This window comes from Ambystoma mexicanum, chromosome 3q (assembly GCF_040938575.1).
Source record: "Ambystoma mexicanum isolate Mex_15411 chromosome 3q, UKY_AmexF1_1, whole genome shotgun sequence".
NCBI classification, from domain to species: domain Eukaryota; kingdom Metazoa; phylum Chordata; class Amphibia; order Caudata; family Ambystomatidae; genus Ambystoma; species Ambystoma mexicanum.
In genome coordinates this window covers 66,138,569-66,157,498 of record NC_090926.1, presented here as the reverse complement: position 1 = coordinate 66,157,498, position 18,930 = coordinate 66,138,569, and the positions used below count along the sequence as shown (strand labels likewise).

The 18,930-nt window shown below is 43.1% G+C and overlaps 1 protein-coding gene across 2 annotated transcripts in view; it reads left to right on the top strand.

Annotated features, from left to right (window-relative positions):
• The first annotated feature begins 867 nt into the window (after window positions 1–867).
• LOC138582128 (zinc finger protein 282-like) overlaps window positions 868–18,930 on the top strand; it is a 94,100-nt gene continuing 76,037 nt past the window's right edge. For both annotated transcript variants that reach the window (XM_069653133.1, XM_069653132.1), the window contains exons 1-2: window positions 868–1,069; window positions 16,063–16,183. In XM_069653133.1, the coding sequence (XP_069509234.1) occupies window positions 887–1,069; window positions 16,063–16,183 (304 nt within the window). In that variant the 5' untranslated portion in view covers window positions 868–886. The remainder of the gene's footprint in view (window positions 1,070–16,062; window positions 16,184–18,930) is intronic.

The window sequence follows — 18,930 nt, the reverse complement described above, 5'->3', positions numbered from 1 at the left end:
GACATTTGCAGAGCTGCCAGTGGCCAGACCCGAAAACTTTCATTAAGCACTAATAGGCAGAACCTACACTCCTAGGATGCGGGGGATTTTTGGTGTGGGTGTATTGAGCGCTGGGAATGCGTTCAAGCACATTCAGGATGTCCATCATAATAAATGGTGGTGTGCAAGATATCTGGTTGTGCAGCGTGATTGTTTTTGGATGACTCATTACCAAGGAGGTGGTATTTATAGTACGTGAGTAATGGGGCGAGGAAGATGGATGTGAATGCTCATTATTCTTCATTACTCCTAGTCCTTTTCTTCCTCATCGCAGTATTTACGGTCCCTCCACTTCCACCGGCATGCTGTGAATTGGCCGCTGGAGTGGTAATCTAACAAAGGCATGCCAGGTGGATGAGAGTGTTGTACTCCCAGGGAGGGTCAGGCCGGGAAATGCAGCAAGGAAATTAAAATAGAAAGGGGGTTCATACTGTAACGAGGAAGAGCAGGAGCAATGAAGATTACTGGTAAGTAATCCGGGAAAAAGGTACACAGTAATGCGACAATAAAGAGCACTGATGTCACTTCCTCTGTTGATAGAGGGGTATCATCGAAAGTAATTATTACATGAAAAAAAGACGAAAGCCCCAGTTTCAACATTCCCGAGCTATAACGTGCCTTATTCTCTAACGATGCTCTTTCTGAGTTTAGTCTGCAACTACCGTGTTCGGGCGCCATGTAGGCAGCTCTCGCTCTCGATACGCATGCCCCACAAGATAGTAACTTTCTGTGACGACACGCAAAGTGCGGCTGCCTCTGCGCAAGTCTCTGTAATTAGTGTCTCGTTCGTGAATTCACTCTGTATGGATCTGAGCATGTCTCAAAGAAGACGTCTCGCCTCTTGAGCATGTGCTTTGGGAACATACTTGGTGTTGTCTTTGTTCACTTGGAGGAAGCTGCTTGTGTCTCTGGGGGGCTTATCATCAGTCAGTATTCGCCCTTGCTCACCAGTTGTGAGAATCCAGAACTGAAAAAGGGCATCATTGCAGGAGATCACAGGCGAGAACGGTCGGGGATGGATTCAGACGAGGTAAGCCGTGTTCTGTGCTAGGTTGGTGTATAATAATTAACAATTTTCAAGCATTCTTGGTTTAAAAAAAAAAACAATGCCTTCAGAAAGTACAAACACAACCAACAAAATCCTTTGTTAATGTAATACACACATTGACGTAGCTATCTGTCTCGTAGCACATTTCACTACGAATCCTGATAACATACTTATTACTAATAACATCACAGCACCACATAACATTAGAGACAGTAGAGGAACCAGACACCAGAGGTGAGGGGTGGGGGACTTAGCGGGTAGGTGGAGAGCTGGGGCTGAACACTTCCTAAATTGAGGAGATTGCAGGCAGACGGAGGTAATCTGCAGTGACTCTCGGCATTGCAGCAAGACCCTGTCACATCTCTCACCTGTAAGAGGAGAGAGTGTTAGCGCCTGCCCTGCCTGTAAAGACCCAACTGGTCTGTTCAACTTTTAGATGGCTCATCCCTCCCGATGATTAGCATGTCTTCATGAAATTAAATATCCTCAAAATCGGGGTGGAAGATGCTGTAATTGGTTATATATTATATATATTATGAGAGATGATATGGCATTTATAACGTGCCTATACACAAGTGTTTCAAGGCACGACGAGGCAAGGGAGGGGAAACAGGGAAGCTAGAGACAACGATCTGACTAGGCCCAATGACATTTGAGATCTCGCAAGTGCAGGGGTGGGGGGAGAGAGTAATTGTGCGGAGGGGAGGGGCCAGTGCAGTACATAGTATAACAATACAAAAGTGTGGCTAGCTGGTGGCAAGTGGAAGGATATGTGCAGACATCAAATGTCTAGTGCTAGAGGGGCTGTAGGGATACAGAAACAGTCCCCGAGTGCAAGGGTTGCCAGGGGGGCAGTGCAGGTATGCAACCGGCGTGTAAGGGACCTGAGCCCAAGATCAGAGGGTAGCTAGGTAACCAGTGCAGTTTCAGATTCAGCCAGATTAGCAGGGGAGAGGAGGAGAGATAGCAGAAGCAAAGAGGAAGGTCTTGAGGTGCTTCCGGAACCAGAGATGGTTCTCCTCAAGTTTCAGAGAGGGAGGGAGGCTGTTCCAGAGGGAGGGTGCAATGGGCCAAAGGAAGGTATAATAGATGAAAGAAGGGGTGAAGCAAAACACTATTCAGACTCGCAGATCTGTCAAGTTTTCCATGGCCATGCGTTAAAAGGCCACCCAGTCCTGTTTTTGCTTGAAATTCAGATGTTTTCCTGAATTTCAAATGGTAAAGAAAAACCTGCAAGTCCAGGAACTCAGAGGGAAAAACAAAAAACATGAGTGGATGGCCTATTCGGTGTGTGTGTTTGTCAGATTCTGCAGGTTTATCACTCACACTTTCCTTACCACTAGCCCACTCCTCACCTGATGATTCTTTGTGTGTCTCCACGGATTCGTCGGATGAGCTTTCCAACTTCTTTTCTCTCCAGGCTGTCCTTGTCTGTGTCCTGATAGTCTTGTTCTTCTGTTTGAAGAGATAGGGGTGAGCTCCCCCGGAGGCCACTTTGCCTATAAAGCTATTAGCCCAGCAGCAGGGACTCCGGGGAGTCCACTCCAAACCAGGGAAAAGCTTTGCCGAAAAACCCTGGTAGATCGTGTTGCTGTAGGAGGTAGTAGGGAGTGATATTATCCAGAGTGGTAGTTGCTGTTGGTAGTAAGCATGCTCTGGTATATGGACTTCAGTACCTAGCATGCACTGGTAAGTGGGGCAGCAATGTCCGGTTCCAGCGTACTCAGGTTCTTAGAGTAACAGACTACAATAACCAGCACGCACTGGTAAGTATACGTAGCAGAGTGAAGAATAACAATCCAGTCCGGAGCCGCACAATGAAGCAAACAGTTCCGTACTCCTATCTTACCAGACTGAGCCGGTAATAATGACCAAGATGCACACAAGCAAAGTATCATGCCCAGCACAGAGCGTCTGATAGCAGGGAAGACGCTGTGGATGGAACGCGTACAAGGAAGCAGCGCGAGGTGCTGCACAACAACGGGAGGCTGTAACAGGCAGATTAGCACACAGAGCGGGAGAAGGAAAACCGCGAACGGTTAGACACGGGCAGACGAACAAGGAAGGAAAGAAAGGAAAACAGGGGAGCAACGGGAGGCAGAAACGAGTGTTGGAAAACTCACGTAAGCAGCTAGAAAGTTGCAACGCACAGGTGCTCTCCACTCCCAGGTAATTCTAGGTACTGCAGCAGAAAGACTAGACTGCACCTCACAATGACTCTGAGTCTAGTCCCTTTTCCATGTCGCCCATCTGCTCCATACCTTCCATGGGGGGGAGGGGTGGGTGGGTGTGTGTACACACGTAGACAACCTGACTTCTAAGTCATGGGTCCAGCCAGTTTTGTTGTATGTTCTCATTCCATATTTTTGGAAGTAGATTGAAAAGGCAACAGTCAAGGTCTTGCGCAGCGCTGTACATTGGTAAGGGTTACAGGAATACATTACATTGTTACGGGTAGCAGTCCGGAAATCATTGCATTTGTTAAAGGTATACCATTTGGGGTATCTGAATAGATACCGTTTACGGATTGTGGGGAACATGTAACAGCACTGAAATGAGACATGGGTGAGAAACAGGTGATTGCCTGCAAAAAGTAGTTATCAGGAGGGCTATTGGAATGAGTGGGTCTAGGGGTTATCTCTCAGTGTGTAAAGAGGGTGTCCTTTGAAGAGGAGGGTCTTGATTTTTCTGAATTGCATGAGGGTGGAGTCAGTCTGATCACAATGGGTCTGAGGTTCCACATTCTGTGGGTGTAGACTGAGAAGACGTATTTACGTTCTTTCTTTTTTGCAGTTCTGCACTGTTGTGAACAGGTGTTGGCATCTGGTGATTTGTTGACTGCCAGATAGGGTGACTTTATCTAATGGCCAGGATGGAGCATGCATAATGACTGTCTTGCATGTGAAGCAGCTGGCTTTGAATGTGACATGTGGTAGTAGTGGTAGACAGTGGAGTTAGATGATTGTGTACGTTAAGTGGTCGTACTTGGGCAGCCCTTTGATAAGTCGAGCAGCGACATGAAGAATGCTTCTCATAGGTCCTACATTGGTGGTGAGTAGGTGGGGCATTCCTCAATCCAGGTTAAATAAGTTGATCTGTAACTTTTTACAGGAGCTTGATTTTCTACAGAATGGATAGTCGGTAGCATACTGTCTGAGTTTTTTGTGGAATCCCTGGGACGTGTGACAGGGTGTCGGCTGCGGGGTAAGCCCTCGAGGTTCATGGCTGAAAGCCAGCTCAGGATGTAGGGTGCTTGGTGGTTATGTTATGTTAATTAAATCAGAAGACATTTTAGGGCTAGGACTAGATTAGCAAGCTAGGTGACACAAGAATTAGAAAGGCATGGTTTTCAACAGTCATCGAAATTGCAGATGATTCGCAGAACACCTAAGTACAACCGGCAATTCATTCCATAGTTGGCCGGCAACAACACAAAAGGCTTGACCCCCGACCCTGCAAAGAGGGAATTTGGGGATTTCGACAAGACAGGTATCACTAGAGCACAGGGACCGCCCTGGAGCATAAGGCAAGAACTTTTCTTGGAGAAAATTCTCTCCCTGACGATAGTATGCCCGATGGACCAAAAAAAAAAATTCTACTTTATCCATTTGGCCACAGGGAGCCATTGCAGGGAACAAAGTACCGGGTTGATGTGTGAGCCATAGGGAGTAGAAGTAGCGATCAGGGCAGAAAGGTTCTGTAAAAGCAGCAGCCGGTGTATGAAGCCATCGGGCTGAGCCAAAAACAGGTCATTACAATAGTCTAAATGGCTGGTCACCAAAGAGCCGACCACTGCAGGGTGCAGATGAGTTGCAACGAAAGGTAAGACCTTATGAATAATTTAAAGCAGGAAATGGCCTGTTTTAAACACTGCACTAACCTGAGAAGCCATCGACAATGATGATGAGAAGGAAACTCCAAGATTCTTGACAACCAACACTGGGATGGGAGGAGCACCCAGCACAGGCGGCCAGAAAGAAGGAACCCAAAAAAAGATTCAGAGTACGAACCCACCACCGGAACCTCTGTCTTGACCCCATTCAATTTAAGCCAGTTGTTGTTCATCCAGCCCATCACGGCCTCCAGGCATAAGAGGGACGGCACCTCCGTCCTGTTAAGATCTAAACGAACCAAGATCTGGGTGTTGTCAGCATACGAGTAGCACCTTAAGCTGCAAGAGCAGATGAGAGCAACTAACGGCTGAACATAGATGTTAAACATCATCGGGGACAAGGCAAAGCCCTGTGGAACACCACAAGAAAGAAAGGTGAAGAGAAGACAAAAAGGGTGGAAGAGACAGTGATTGACCTCGATCTGTTAGAAAAGATGTAAGCCAGGACAAGACCAGAGATGCCTATCGAGGCCAGGCGGGAAAGCAGGATGTAGTGATTGACAGTGTGGAAAGGCCGCCAAAAGATCTAGTAATATCAGGGCCCCCACTCGTCCAAAATCAACCATCCTGACAAGGTTGTCCTCAACGGACACCAGGACACCGTCAGTACCACGTCCTTGCTGGAATCCAGACGGAAAGGGGTCAAGAGAAGCAGAAGATTCCAGAAATGAAGAAAGAATAGGAAACCCCAAAGCCTCCAGCAACTTTATTGAAAAAAAAGTGAGAATGGAAATGGGATGGAAATTAGTTTAGACTCAGACGTCTAATGGAGGCGTCTTCAGAAGAGGAACCACAAAATCCTGCTTAAGTTCCCTTGGGATGCAACCAGACTGACAAGAGACATTAACTACATTAGTGACCCAATGAATCATACCAGGCATTTCCTTGAGAACACATAGTGGAACAAGATCAGTCAGGGCAGTAGATTTAAGTTGGCCAACTTCCCTGGAGACTGCCTTGTAGAAAATTCAGGGAACAAGGACCATTTCGAAGATATAACCAACATGGGATCAGACGGCATATAGTTGGTAGAAGTTTGAGTGCTCAGTTTAATGGATTTACTTATGAGTAATTTTTGAAGGGAAAAAATCAGCCAATGAGTAACATAAAGATTGCTTAAGCATAGATTGCGCTGTAGATGAAAATTATTTCACCACAGCGAATAGTTCTCTGGATTGATTCAAAGCTAGTCTCAATCTTTGAGGTGAAAAAATCCTGCTTGGCCCGACGAATTGCCTTATGTCAGCTTCTGGATAGTGACCGAAAAGCCCATTTCTCAGCAGCACCATGAACGGGTGCCGTTTTCTTTCAGCCTGTTTTAGTTCTAGGCAGATAGCCTTAAGCTCCTCAGAGAACCAGGTTTGAGAGGGACATTTACGTAAACGAGTAGGTTTCAGATGGGCCACTTGATCGGCCACAGCACATAATATTTGAGATCGACAAGAAAAGTCCATATGTGCAGTATTACTACAATTCTCGTTTATCTGCGCCAACATTTGCTTCTTATTAACTCTATGCCAGTTATGTTTTAAAATGACTGCTTGCAGAGAAGGGACAAGGGGGACAGGGCTTAGTACTGAGAATGGTATGAGACCATGATCGGACCATAAAACTGGAATAACAGGCGAAACCACAACATTAGGTTTGGCTGCAAAAATAAGATCTAAGACCCCACCAGACTGGTAGGTCGGCTCAGAAACCAAGATCTGATAATCAGTCAAATAACGACTCTATTTTGGGGCTTGTGGGGTATTATACCTAAGATTAAGATCCCCCCCCCCCAATACCACTAGGCTACAATACTTGATTTGAAGAGAGGCAACTAGCTCTACGAAGGGATTGAGGTAATTAGAATATGAGCCAGGAGGGTGGTACACCAAGAAAAAGTGAATGGAATGCAAAGCTGATCTAACAAAACACACCAACAGCGCTTCCATTGCCAGCTCATGGGATAGTGGAATCATAGAAAATGTAAAAGATACTCTAAAAATCATTGCTAACCCCCCACCAGGGTGCAGGGCCACACTGTCAAGGTGAATGATTTTGTTGTCGTCAGTAAGTGCCTGCGAGAATGTAGATGCAGACGTGGCAGAAAGCCAGGTCTTTGTGGGGCATAAGAAGTCAGGACAGTGATGGCGTAGATGTGTGGCCGGAATTCCGCCTTACAGGGATTCACTTGTAGCTAAACTAGAAACTTCCAGGTCTAGATTAGGATGAGGCAGGCTTTGAGTCATTGAGGTGTTGTGTTGACCATCTGGATTGGCCAGGTTCTCTACTGCATAGGTTATTGAGCTTACCAACCAGTAATTGCTACCTGTATATGTCAATCAGTGTGGCGTGTTGCAAATTTACATTGTCCATTTAGCGGGCAAGAGGCTGCGAGAAGGATGCTCTCTAGGGACCCAAAGTGGTCCAAGGGAGACGAGTGAGGAGAGCATTGCCACAATCTAGGCACGATGGAACTAATCCTTGGATGGTAGTGTGGCACAGTGGTTTCTCAATGGGATCGCTTTGTGTTGCAGAGCAAGAAACGTTGATGCCAATCCGACTTGTTTTGCTAGTGATGTCATTTTTTAATACGTTTTCTGGAGATGTAGAAGAGGAGACTTGCAGAACTTGTGAGCTGGGGTTCTGAGTCCTTCAAGGTTCATATCCAACCATCCTATCTGGACAGTGAGCGGCTGGTTTTGTTGGAGATGAATAAAAATTGTGTGGGAAGAGGTTTAGGCAGGGGCAGTGCCTTTAGGATTATATGAGTGGGACGCAGGAGTTGGTTACGCATGGCATTGTCCGACAAGACGTTTAGTAAACAGTCCAGATCTATGCAGGTGTATTGCATGCGCTATTTACAGTCTGAAGTTAAGATAGCAGGGAACTATGCTATTTTTAGATGAAGCAATGCTGCATATGATTTAATGCAGCAGTGTGAGAAAGGGCAAATTAAGATGAGAAAGGTGATGTTTTAATGAACACATGTAAGTGTTTGCATGCTTAGAAACGTGACTTAAAAAGAAGCATGCACCTTTCCACACACTGCAGTGTGTAACTTCTAATGCAGTTCCTTTATTCACTGGCACAGACTCTCCCTATTTATCTCCTTTCACAGGCAGATTTTATTTCCTCAACCACCCTTTTACCAATCGGTATTTTTACACTTGGTTCACAGTAGACCTCTGGTAGTTGCGTGTCTTTCTAAATAATCAGCAACAAAGGAAAGATTAGGTGCAATAAATGTAGTCGGTTTCCTATTTTAAGCATTGCATAAAGAGGTCATGTTTCATTTCAGGGGTAAAAATGTCAATTTGTAAGCTACTATCCAGCCATAAAAAGCCACACGCCACTTCATTTCTACAGATACCTAGAGTGCACCTTTCTTCTTTTTATGCCAAGACTAGTGGCCAGGGCACATCTTGAGCCCTGGATGATTTTGTTACTGTTGTTTGAGCAGACTTTGTTTTTACCTGCAGATGGTGTCTTTATTCTGCAGAAATGTAGTGAAACCTCAGAGGTATTGCTACATAGATTTGGACTATGTCTAGCTTTCACACACAGTTGGATGTTGTTGGTGTACTATCCAGCAAGGAAGGGCCTTTTAGACTGTTATTTAGGAGGGAGCTTTGCCTTTGCTAACTACATGATCGGGTATCCTTTCCAGGTCTTGACTATAATGACACATTGAACTCGATGCAAGAGGAGATATTGACTGAGCCCTGAGAACTAAAAAAAAAAATAATAATGCCCTTACTATTGGGATGTGGGCCCCATCCATCCTGGCAATGTCTTCCCTTAATTTTTAATTTGCTGCTTTACCTTTCTCTTGATGGCAGGCAACAGGGTGCCGATATAATATTCGTGTTATCTGTCCATAAATTCTTCATTATGACTCTAACTGTAATTGTACAAGTCTTAATAAAAATACAAAATGTGTTTTTGATTATTCCTCGATCAAAGGATAACTCCTCTGTTTGCAAACTATTTACAGATGACATTCTTCTAATTTTGAACGTTTTTTGACAGGGGCCAGACCTTTCTCAATCTCTCTAGTTGTTTAAACCATGCGCTATCGTTCACTTTTTCAGACTCATCATTTTTTTAAACTTAATGCAAAGTGGTCTTGTGTAGAGGACCTCTTCCATTTTTTTCAACCGCATTGCACGTGACTGTAAGAAATGAGGGAGTTACGGGTGTTAGTGAGATCGAGTGAGAGGCAGACCTGAAACTTGAGACGTTGTTGAGTGCAGGCTAGCAGTACCACATCCTGAGTGCTGATATGATTCCATGTGATTTTATTTTGGCCATGACACTTGGGTATGTGTTTTATCGAGAGGGGAGAAAACAAGATCTATTAAATGACAGCCAGTGAGCCTGAATATAGCCATTGCTGGGCAGGTTTGAGTAAACCGGCTAGGTAGGTGCATTATGGTGTTGCTCCTCTAAGGTTATTGTCCTATAAGTAGGCAAAAATCAGTCGCGTGCAAGGTGGTCTCTGTGTAGTGTAACATTTTAGGAAACCGAGAATTGAGTCAGGGATAGGACCGGGGAATTGAGATCAGAAAGGACTCCTGTTATTGGAGTTTAATGCTAGACTAAACAATTTGAGTGTTAATTTGTTGATAAGCTGGGAGAGGAGAGAGTATCTTGACTGTCATTTTGTGCAGGTCTATGGCATGTGTTCGTGAGAGTAACCTGTACGTTTCCCATCTCTCTATAATCCTTATTTTTGAGGCTGTTGCTCTGATTGTTCTTTTCTCCAAAATGTCTTTATATGTTTTTGTTGTCGGTCAGTGATGCTTGGTATTATGTAAAATATCTTAGGCGGTTCACCTTCGGGGTTGTTTTTGAAGTTACCAGATTGTTTTTGGTGGGCTTTTGGGTCTGAGTCTGGGATGGCTGTTAGTTGATATTGGTTCGGTCTGCATGTATCTGGTCTGGTCTTTTAAGGGTGCTGCAATAGTATGCTCGTTGCAGTCATTGAATAGCCAGGTTTTGAGAGATTTTCTAAAGTCTGGTAATTTTCCTCTGAATAGAAATGGCTTTTGATTTAGTTCCATAGCTGTGGCGATAGAAATGAGGAGGAGCATCTGGAAAGTTTGCAGTTGAAACGTACCACTGCTACTGAGGCCATGTTGATAGTTTGATGTGTTGAGGATGGCTTGTAGTGGATTAGTTTTCTCTTTGTGAACTCTGAAATGCTGCCAGTGTATTGGGAACCAATAGAGCATTTGGAAGGCTGGGAGTATCTGTTCCCATCTTTAAGGCCTAGCTGCAAATCTTGTGCCCTATACAGTCTGTTTAGTCAGTGTTTCAATACTACTGCCACCAAGATCGGAAAACATTCTAGAAAAGCAAGGATGTGTTTTATTTTTTTTTTGCAGCATTCCTACGGCCACTTTGTGGCACACCATTTTCTTTCAAGAAGACACGAAAACAGCTCCAACATCTAATAAGTGTGCCCTTGCTCCTTTGTCAACCACATTTAGATACCATGGCACCCACTTAGAAATGTCTCCCACATTCTCATGGCTTGCTTTATACTGGCCTTTCATTGCTAAAGCCAGGCTCCTTGAAACTGCCCTTTCCTGAAGCCACTGTCTTGCATACAAGGTTGCACTGTCCCAGCAAAGGCAGCATCTGCCTCATTTGTATATTATTTGTTCCGATTGCCTCATGTGCCAGCAATTCCTCTTCATTATCTCTTGCCTTATCACCACTTTCAGCTCTGTGTCCGCCTTGCTGTGGATATAGCCTTCCCTCCATCTTGCTACAGCTTTCTCCAATGTCTTCTTCTGCTCTTTGTTTCATTCTGCTCGCTCTTTCATTCCCTTGTTTCCATGTTTCTCTTCTCCTTGTTTACCTCTCCTGTTTGTTTCTCACATTCTTTTGTTGGCTGTCCTTTCATCACTCTTTTACTCTCCCATTCTCTTCTTTCTTAGTCTTCCTCCCTCCTGACCCCTAACGTTCACTTTCTTCACTAACCCGATTTCCTTCAGTTTCTGCCTAACCCATTTTTCCTTTCTAACATGATTCTGTTATTAACCTCCTCCTCTTATAACGTTCCCTTTATTAACCGTTCACTTACTTTTCTCTACTTTCTAGTAGGTCATTTAAAAATCTCTTTACAATTTTTATTTAACGCAAAAAGCATACAAGGCATGTATCAATTATAACAAATATTATGAAGTACAATTCTAATGTAACAAAACTGCAATCAGGACTGAACATTAAAGCCAAGTGTGGATATAGAATCTATATAAATAAAACTTAGAATTTTGCATAAGTGAATAAGCATGACAACACTCTGAAACAAAACAAAACGGGTACAAAAAGGAGGGAGCGCAGAGAATTGTAGAGATAAGATGCGCAGATTTAGATTTAAGTAATTGTTAATTAGGTAGGTGCTACACAAGCTAAGAATCTAAGAAAAGGCTGCCATTTCACCTCATGTTTCAATAGTAAAAGAGGAGTGGAAACATTACATCTTTGCATTCTGTGAATCTTACAAATTGAGTTCCACTACGCTTTGTAATGAAGTCGATCTTAATTCTTCCAATTAGACGTTATGGTTTGAATAGCAACTAAAATAGGAAGATCAAACAGGTATCTTCCATTCCTAACTAAGACATCCCGTAGCATTACACTGCCTAAAAAAAGAAATTTAAGACCGAAATCCTGTGCAAATTGAAAATGATCTTAAATGTATTCCATATGCTTTCCCAAAATGATTTAACAAAATGGCAATCGACAAACATATGCTTAAATGTGCCTGAGCGAATCTAAGTGATTTGGCCGGGGTAGAAACTGTTGCAGCTGAAACGTTTGCATGAGAAAGGTGCGAACTACCAAAGGTTTGCACCTTTCTCATGCGAACACACATGCATACTCACACCCATAACACCCCCTCACCCACACCCTCAGCACACCCACACCCACACCTCCAACATAAACAAACCCCACTTACCTTCATCTTCACGCTGTGTCCCTGCGGCGCCAGTTCCCTTTCACTTCCATGATCGGGAACCGGCGCCACAGGGTCCTTTTCTTTTTTTTATTTTTTTAAACGGAAGGCTGCAGGGGTGTCCCCTGCTCAGTATACCATGAAGTGTAGTGAGCGGGGCGATGCAGATGACACCCCCGCAGCCGCTGGTTTTTTTTTCTTTTTTTTTTTTTTTTAACAATGCTACCACCAAAGGTTCGAATTTTTGGTGTTCGAACCTTTGGTGGTAGCGTTTTTAGAACTTTTGGTCATTTCGACCATTTTTTGTCTGTCAAATCGGCCTAGACCCCCTGAACATGTGTAAGTTACTCCAACAACTGTCATTCTGCCCATTACCATATTTGAAGAGTAAGAGGGGGGTAATAAAGGCTCTATAATGAAAGAAATAAAGGAGAATGGCAGACATGGTGACTTTGGAGATATGATTCCATACACAAGGCCAGTGTAGTTGGCTGTCCAATAGAGTACAATCTTGCTGCCAAGTGGGATAACAATCCCACGCAGTTTCTGAGGAAGAAACATCTGAATGAGTTTTGTAGAACAATGAGGTGGTAATGTTGGGATTTTGCATACGTTGTAAGCTATCAACATTGAGAGCAATAGATTTACATATCAACAGATCGTACTTTTCCATAATTGCATTAATTATGGTTATGTATTGCTGCATATATGAAACCGGAATATGGAATTTAGCAGCAAATTCATTGAAGGTGACTGGAGCGCCTTGTACAAACAGCTGATCAAGAGAGCCATGGCTTCCAAAAAAAGACTGTCCATCAATTCTCAATTAATGAAATAAACAGAGAGGTTTTTGAAATAGACGGGAACATATAGGTTCTAAGATAACAGGCAAATAGGCTAATACTCGTACAATTTTATGAATCTTTTTTTCACCTTGATGAGGCAGTTTTAATCTGTACTTAACAACTCTGAATGCCCACTATATTGTCATCTTGTCGAATCGCTTCTAAGAAGGGTTCCAAGGCTAAAATAAAAAGAAAATGGGGAGAGTGGACAGCCTTGGTGTCTGCCTCTGAAGAAAGTAAAGTACAAAGACATTTGTCCATTAATGAAGACGGCTGTGTTAGGGTTAGAGTAAAGTACTTTTATCATGGAGAGAAAAGGGCTGCCAATATCATGCCATTTGAGAGCTTCCAACATATACTCCCATTTCCTTATCTAAAAAGGTCCTATTGCCCTCTTGATCTTTGATAACCACAATTCTGGCTCTCTCTTTTTTGAGTTTGAAGTATGAGGCAAGTGACTTACGTGATTTGTTAGAGAAATGATATATTTTCGCTTTATATTTTAAAAGATTAGCACATCAATATTGTGTGGAAATCTTGTTATACTGCAATCTAAGCTTGATAATATCATTAAGAATAGACCTAGAGTTGGTACGTGTATATTGGGATTCAAGGGATTTGAGTTGTTTGAGAATATTATCTGATTCTTGTTTGAGTTTCTTCTTTTCATTCGCTGCAAAGGATAAAATATGACCTCTAAGTACAGCCTTATAACAGTCCCAATTGTTGGGAACAGACGTTTCTTGACTTTTGGTCTCTGAAAATAAATTGTTATGTTGTTGAATTATGAATGGTGTAAATTACTCATTTTTTAAAAGGGCTGAGTTAAATCTCATATATTTGGATTTGTGAGTGTTTTTGTGAGGATGTGAGTTGGACATGGACTGGTGCATGGCCCTAAAGCGCTATACAATCAATTTGGGCATCCAGAATAAAACTGGCCATGGATTTGGAAATAAATACATAATCCAATCTTGAGAGGGAGTTGTGGGGATTAGGGAAAAAAGTTAATTCTAAATCAGAGGGGCGAGTTATGCGCCAAGCATCAATAAGGCCTAATTATGATACAAAGTTTGTGAATTTTGTGTGAGATTTGGTATTTTTAAAGCGTACACGACTTCCTATCCAAAAAAGGGTCTATAATCATCTCATTGCAATCTCCACATATAATTAGATTATTCTGATTGGATTGAAAAATGTGGCTTCTTAATTGTAACCAAAAGGAGGGGTCTGAGGATGTTGAACCATAAACATTTAAAATTGTTTATTCAATGGATTCTACTTGCAACTTAACTAGCAACCATCTACCAAGATCATCAGATTCAGTCGCTGTAACTTTGGATTTGAAAGCCTTATTAATAAGAATGGTAACTCCATTATTTTGTGGAGCAGTGAGTGGGCACTGCAATAGTTCAAGTAAGTGCTTCCTTTGTTTGAGAGTTAATATCTCTGCGTGGGGTGCAAACCCAGTAAGAAAGGTGCCTCCGTGACAAGCACACTGAAAATTGTATAAGAAGGACCTTGGCTATGAAGCCAGTGGTGTGGGCTGCACTCCCAGTATCCACTTATGTGCCTTTAAAGTCTTTCAAATATTCAATATGTCGAATCGCGTCTAACTTTCCCTCGGGATCGCATCAGTTACATTTCCTACATCCGCAACGACTTGCCTTGCGCACAGCGTCTTTTTGAAGAATAGAGTTTTGTAATACTGGTAAGGAACTCAGCAGTTACCCACCCACTACCCTCCTGCATATTAAACACAGTTGACAGGTTGTTGATTTTCAACAATACCATCTACACAGACATTTCTTAATGTTGTCTTTTTGTTACAGAAAGTCTCATGTTCTGATAGCACCATTAGGTCAGCACCTATTCGATTAGATTCTCTTCATGACTCAACATCGTTAATTGCAAATTCTGAAACTAATGCACACCTTTTGTTTCCCCCCCTCCACCTTATATGGATATTTCCGCTTTTCAACGAATTGAGTAATGAACCATTAATATGTATCCAAGGAAGTAGCTAAAAGTACTTTTTTAATTGAAAAATAGCAGTTCCTGGGCTTAATGTATACAAGGAGCCTGTGTTGTGCAGAAAAGCATGTTACCGAGATAGCCGCGTACCTCCCGGCACGCTCCGTTTATGCAGCTTACAGGAAACGTCAGCCTGCCTAGTCACAGGACTTCGCGGCTCCAGGCCTTGTCTCTGAACACTTCAGAGAGCCCTCCGCCATATGTGTGTGAAAATAATGAGCAAATCCACTGAAGCGGGAGCAGCAGATTTAAGCAGCCATCTCTTACGGCGCTAAACCATGCCCCGTAGGTAATTATTTGATCTATCCACGCCTGGCTCCTCAGATCCACGTACAGTCCTCAACACAACCGTTTTTTTTACTGGATTGTTTTTTTTCCCAAGGGGTCTGGCAGTGCTGCAGGATTTCAAAGTGAAAGTCATTCAGTGTGACGTTGTATCGTATTGGGAATATGTGTTGATTTAAGGGAGGTGTAACATTCTTCCAAAATAATGATCAAGTAAAGCTTTAACCGCCAGAGGAGGAGTTTGTACGATTCTGAATCCGCTGTCAGGGAGCCATCGGTCACACCCATCCTTGGTCACAGAAGCCCAAGGTCCCCCTGTCACTGCAGGCCCCCTTCCCTCCTCTGTGACCCAGGCCTTTGCCCGCTTTGCCAACTCCTAGTGATGGTTCTGCTTATACCCCTACAAGAAAACACAGCAGACCTCCCACTGTCCACTATCTTCACCACATGCTAAATTTCAATTTTGGCAAATTAGCATGTTTTAGTTGAATCTGTGGAATTCTAACTACTTAACTGCCATGATTTGGTTTTTAAATCTGATCCAGGATCTAAGTAAAGCTAGCTATACGTATGTGGTGACTAACAGATCAAACTAATAGCATACAAACCCGAAAATAGAATTATCCCTTGAACATTTAATTGTTGTTGAAAAATATCTACATTTCAGTGTGCAAAATGTGCACTCGCCACTAGTTTTTGGCTTGTGATATCTGACTGTTGGTGATCAAGAAATCGTGTGCTGTCTGTATGTATAGAATTGATGTGGCTAGTAGCTTGCAACCTGAATGTTTGCCCCTTGTAACTATAACACATTGCAGCTAAGTCGCTTCTCATGGTAGTTGGTAGAACAAGAGAAGGTGAGGTGAAGCAATACTTCATTAATAAACCTCAGTATGATATGATAAATATGTGACAGAATGGCATTGCTTGGAGAGTCATTATGAATTTTTTGTTTAATGTGCAGGTGCCATTCCATGATGTTTCTGCCTATTTCTCTGAAGATGAGTGGACGCTTTTACAAGAATGGCAGAAGGAACTGTACAGGAATGTGATGAAGGAGATTCACCAAGCTTTGATCTCACTGGGTAACGTCTTTTTACAGTCTACAAAATGCAAGCTCCAATGTTCGCTTTGGGTTTTGATGATCTACCTTTTGACTGATCCCAGAGGAACTCTATGTAACCTCTCATTACACTTGGGGCCTGATTCAAAGAAGTGTTTTATAATGGCGCAATCCCATAGGAAAATGCTCTGTGAATCAGGTCTCCCAAAAGTGAGGCTGTGCATGCATACAGAGGGAGTAAGTAGCAAGGGGACAGCGGTATAAGCAGGAAAACCTTGGAAGACAGCTTCTCATTACAGCGTCTGACTGCTTAAATGGTGGTGTCTGTACAGGATACAAGAGAGCTAGGGTTATTCCAGTGTGAGAGGATGCCAACTGGTGCCTTCCCCTAGTGGCACGCGATCCGGAGACAATTGTGAATCCTAGAAATAAATCCTAAACAATACGTTTCGGCAGTGCTCCAGATAAGATTTTAACGTGGGAGTATTTTACTCCCTATTTTTAAAGTTGGGAGTAAAAAGATGTATTAAGATTTAACACATTAAGTTCCATTCCCAGTGGGAGTATTGTAGTAAATAAGTAAAAATATGTTTTACCTGTAAAACAGAAATGTTTTGTACAAAATATTTCTTCGCACCAATTTATACATGCACATTAAAAGGTACACTTTCTCCTCTTCAGACCAGGCAGTAATAATAATAATAGAGCTGCTTTCTGTGGCCTTACGTTTCCTACTGGTCGAAACATATCCATAGAGCTGTGTGGATGAAAGAAGGAGGGCATGCTCCAATGTGTCAATTTCCCATTTTTGTTGGTACCATTTTTACTCCCCATTTGTATTTTTTGGTAGTATTTGTCTATTTTTAAGTAGTAAAAGTGGCCGATAGCCACTTATCTGTTGGGCTGCGTCTCGAAGTTCATTGTATGGTACATGGAACAGGTACCCAAATCTTTGCCCTCACAGCTTGTAACTTTGACGTGTTCGTGCAACATCTACGAGGTGAAGATATTTGCACACATGAATAGGGAATAATGCTGACAAATATTTTTACTAATCCTAAATGCAGGCAGACCGTCCTTCGTCCTCATGTGTGGCCCTATAACGCCATGGAGTTGGTCTTGTTATGGGATAATTCAAATGAAGTTGAAGTCTGAGTGGTATTTATACATTGTCAGAACCCCAAAATGGCATTATTGGAGAACCATACATCTTAGCTGTGATTTTCTTTTCCATTATATTTTGTTTTGCCAATGGGGGAGGTTTCACTTGAATGTTTGTTGCTGCATTCAGCACAGCAAGAGCATAACATGGCGGTGAGATGCAGCCCATGCTGTCTGTTGGGGGTGAAGAACACCTGGCCTACATGTAGCACAATAATTGATACTGCGAACCAGAGAAATGGCCTAAGTGGCTCTAACTCGCAGGGGTTCATTCTCTTACTTTCTGCACCGGAAGTTGCAGGCTCACGGAGGTTTGAATGGGAGTGTGCATGGCTCCCGCAGTCCTGCGTGTGCTTACATTTGACTTTGTAAGTGGGTTGCAACTGGCGGAACTGCTGCTTCACGCCACATCCAGGTTAAACACGTTTTGCTTCGTGTCTGTGTCTACTACTGCATTTGTGTCTAATCCCACACTGACCCCGGTTGAATGGAAAGCTCCTTCTGGAGACTCCCACTCGCACGTTGGCGGAAGTCAAATCCCTGCTCCTGATACAACAAGTTCTAGTTATTTTCTTGGCAACTCTCTTGGGTGCAGATTTGCTTTCTCATGCGGCAGAGGGAGAAATGTCTCTTTACGAAAGGGCAGATTCACATAGAAGTTCCCTGGAGTAACATTGAGTTCCTGGGCAGAGATGGGTGAGTTGGAGTTACGCTTGGCAGCTTGTTAGTGAATTCAATAGTCTCTCTATGGGAGTACGTCTGTCTAGGGTACACTTACTGGCTGTAACGTCTCTGTAAATCTGCCTCAAAGTGCTTAGCCAATGCTGTCACTGTTGCCGGAAGCTACGCATAAAGGCCTCGGAACAGGGCACGAGGATGTAAACCACACTATATTCATTCCAAGCCAAACAAATGACCTGCTGTCAAGAGGGACAACTAAGAAACTGATGGCACATTCAACATATTTTTTTGTCACTTCAGGCAGTTACCCCTCCCCCTCCCATTTCACCTTTTAGGTATGGCGGTTGCAGTGAAGTGTGGCAAATCGCAAGGATACCTGTAAAATGAATCAAGGATGTTATCTCCCTGCAAGGCCAGAACACTGCTGTGTTTGCCTTATTGTTGATGTCCCTACAGAGGAGCAGCAATTCATTTTGCCCATTGCTATCAAAGCATCCCAACACATCCATAGTTCCCAATAGACAATGGCCCATATTTGGCCCTCATTGTACATACACTTATTGCACAGAAATTACATTTTCTATAGAGATCTGTAAAAGGAAGGTAAATGTGGGGTGCAAGGTGCGGGTCCATATATGCCACATTATTCTCATTATTAGAGATGATGGTCTACCCATCAAATGGAATGACTTCCTAAATTGACCCCGGTAGGATGCAAGTTAATGGTGACCTAGTATTGTAGTGGTGGGGGCCGGGGGCGGGGGGGTGATTTGTATTAACTACGTTTGGCATATTGAGAACTGAGGGGAGGATATTGAGGACTGGTGCGATTTATCTCATGGCTCGGTTATATTGATTAAGCATGTAAATTCGGGGGCACAAAGTTCCAAGCTACAAGCCGGGCCTGAAATGTCACTCGCCCCCTCA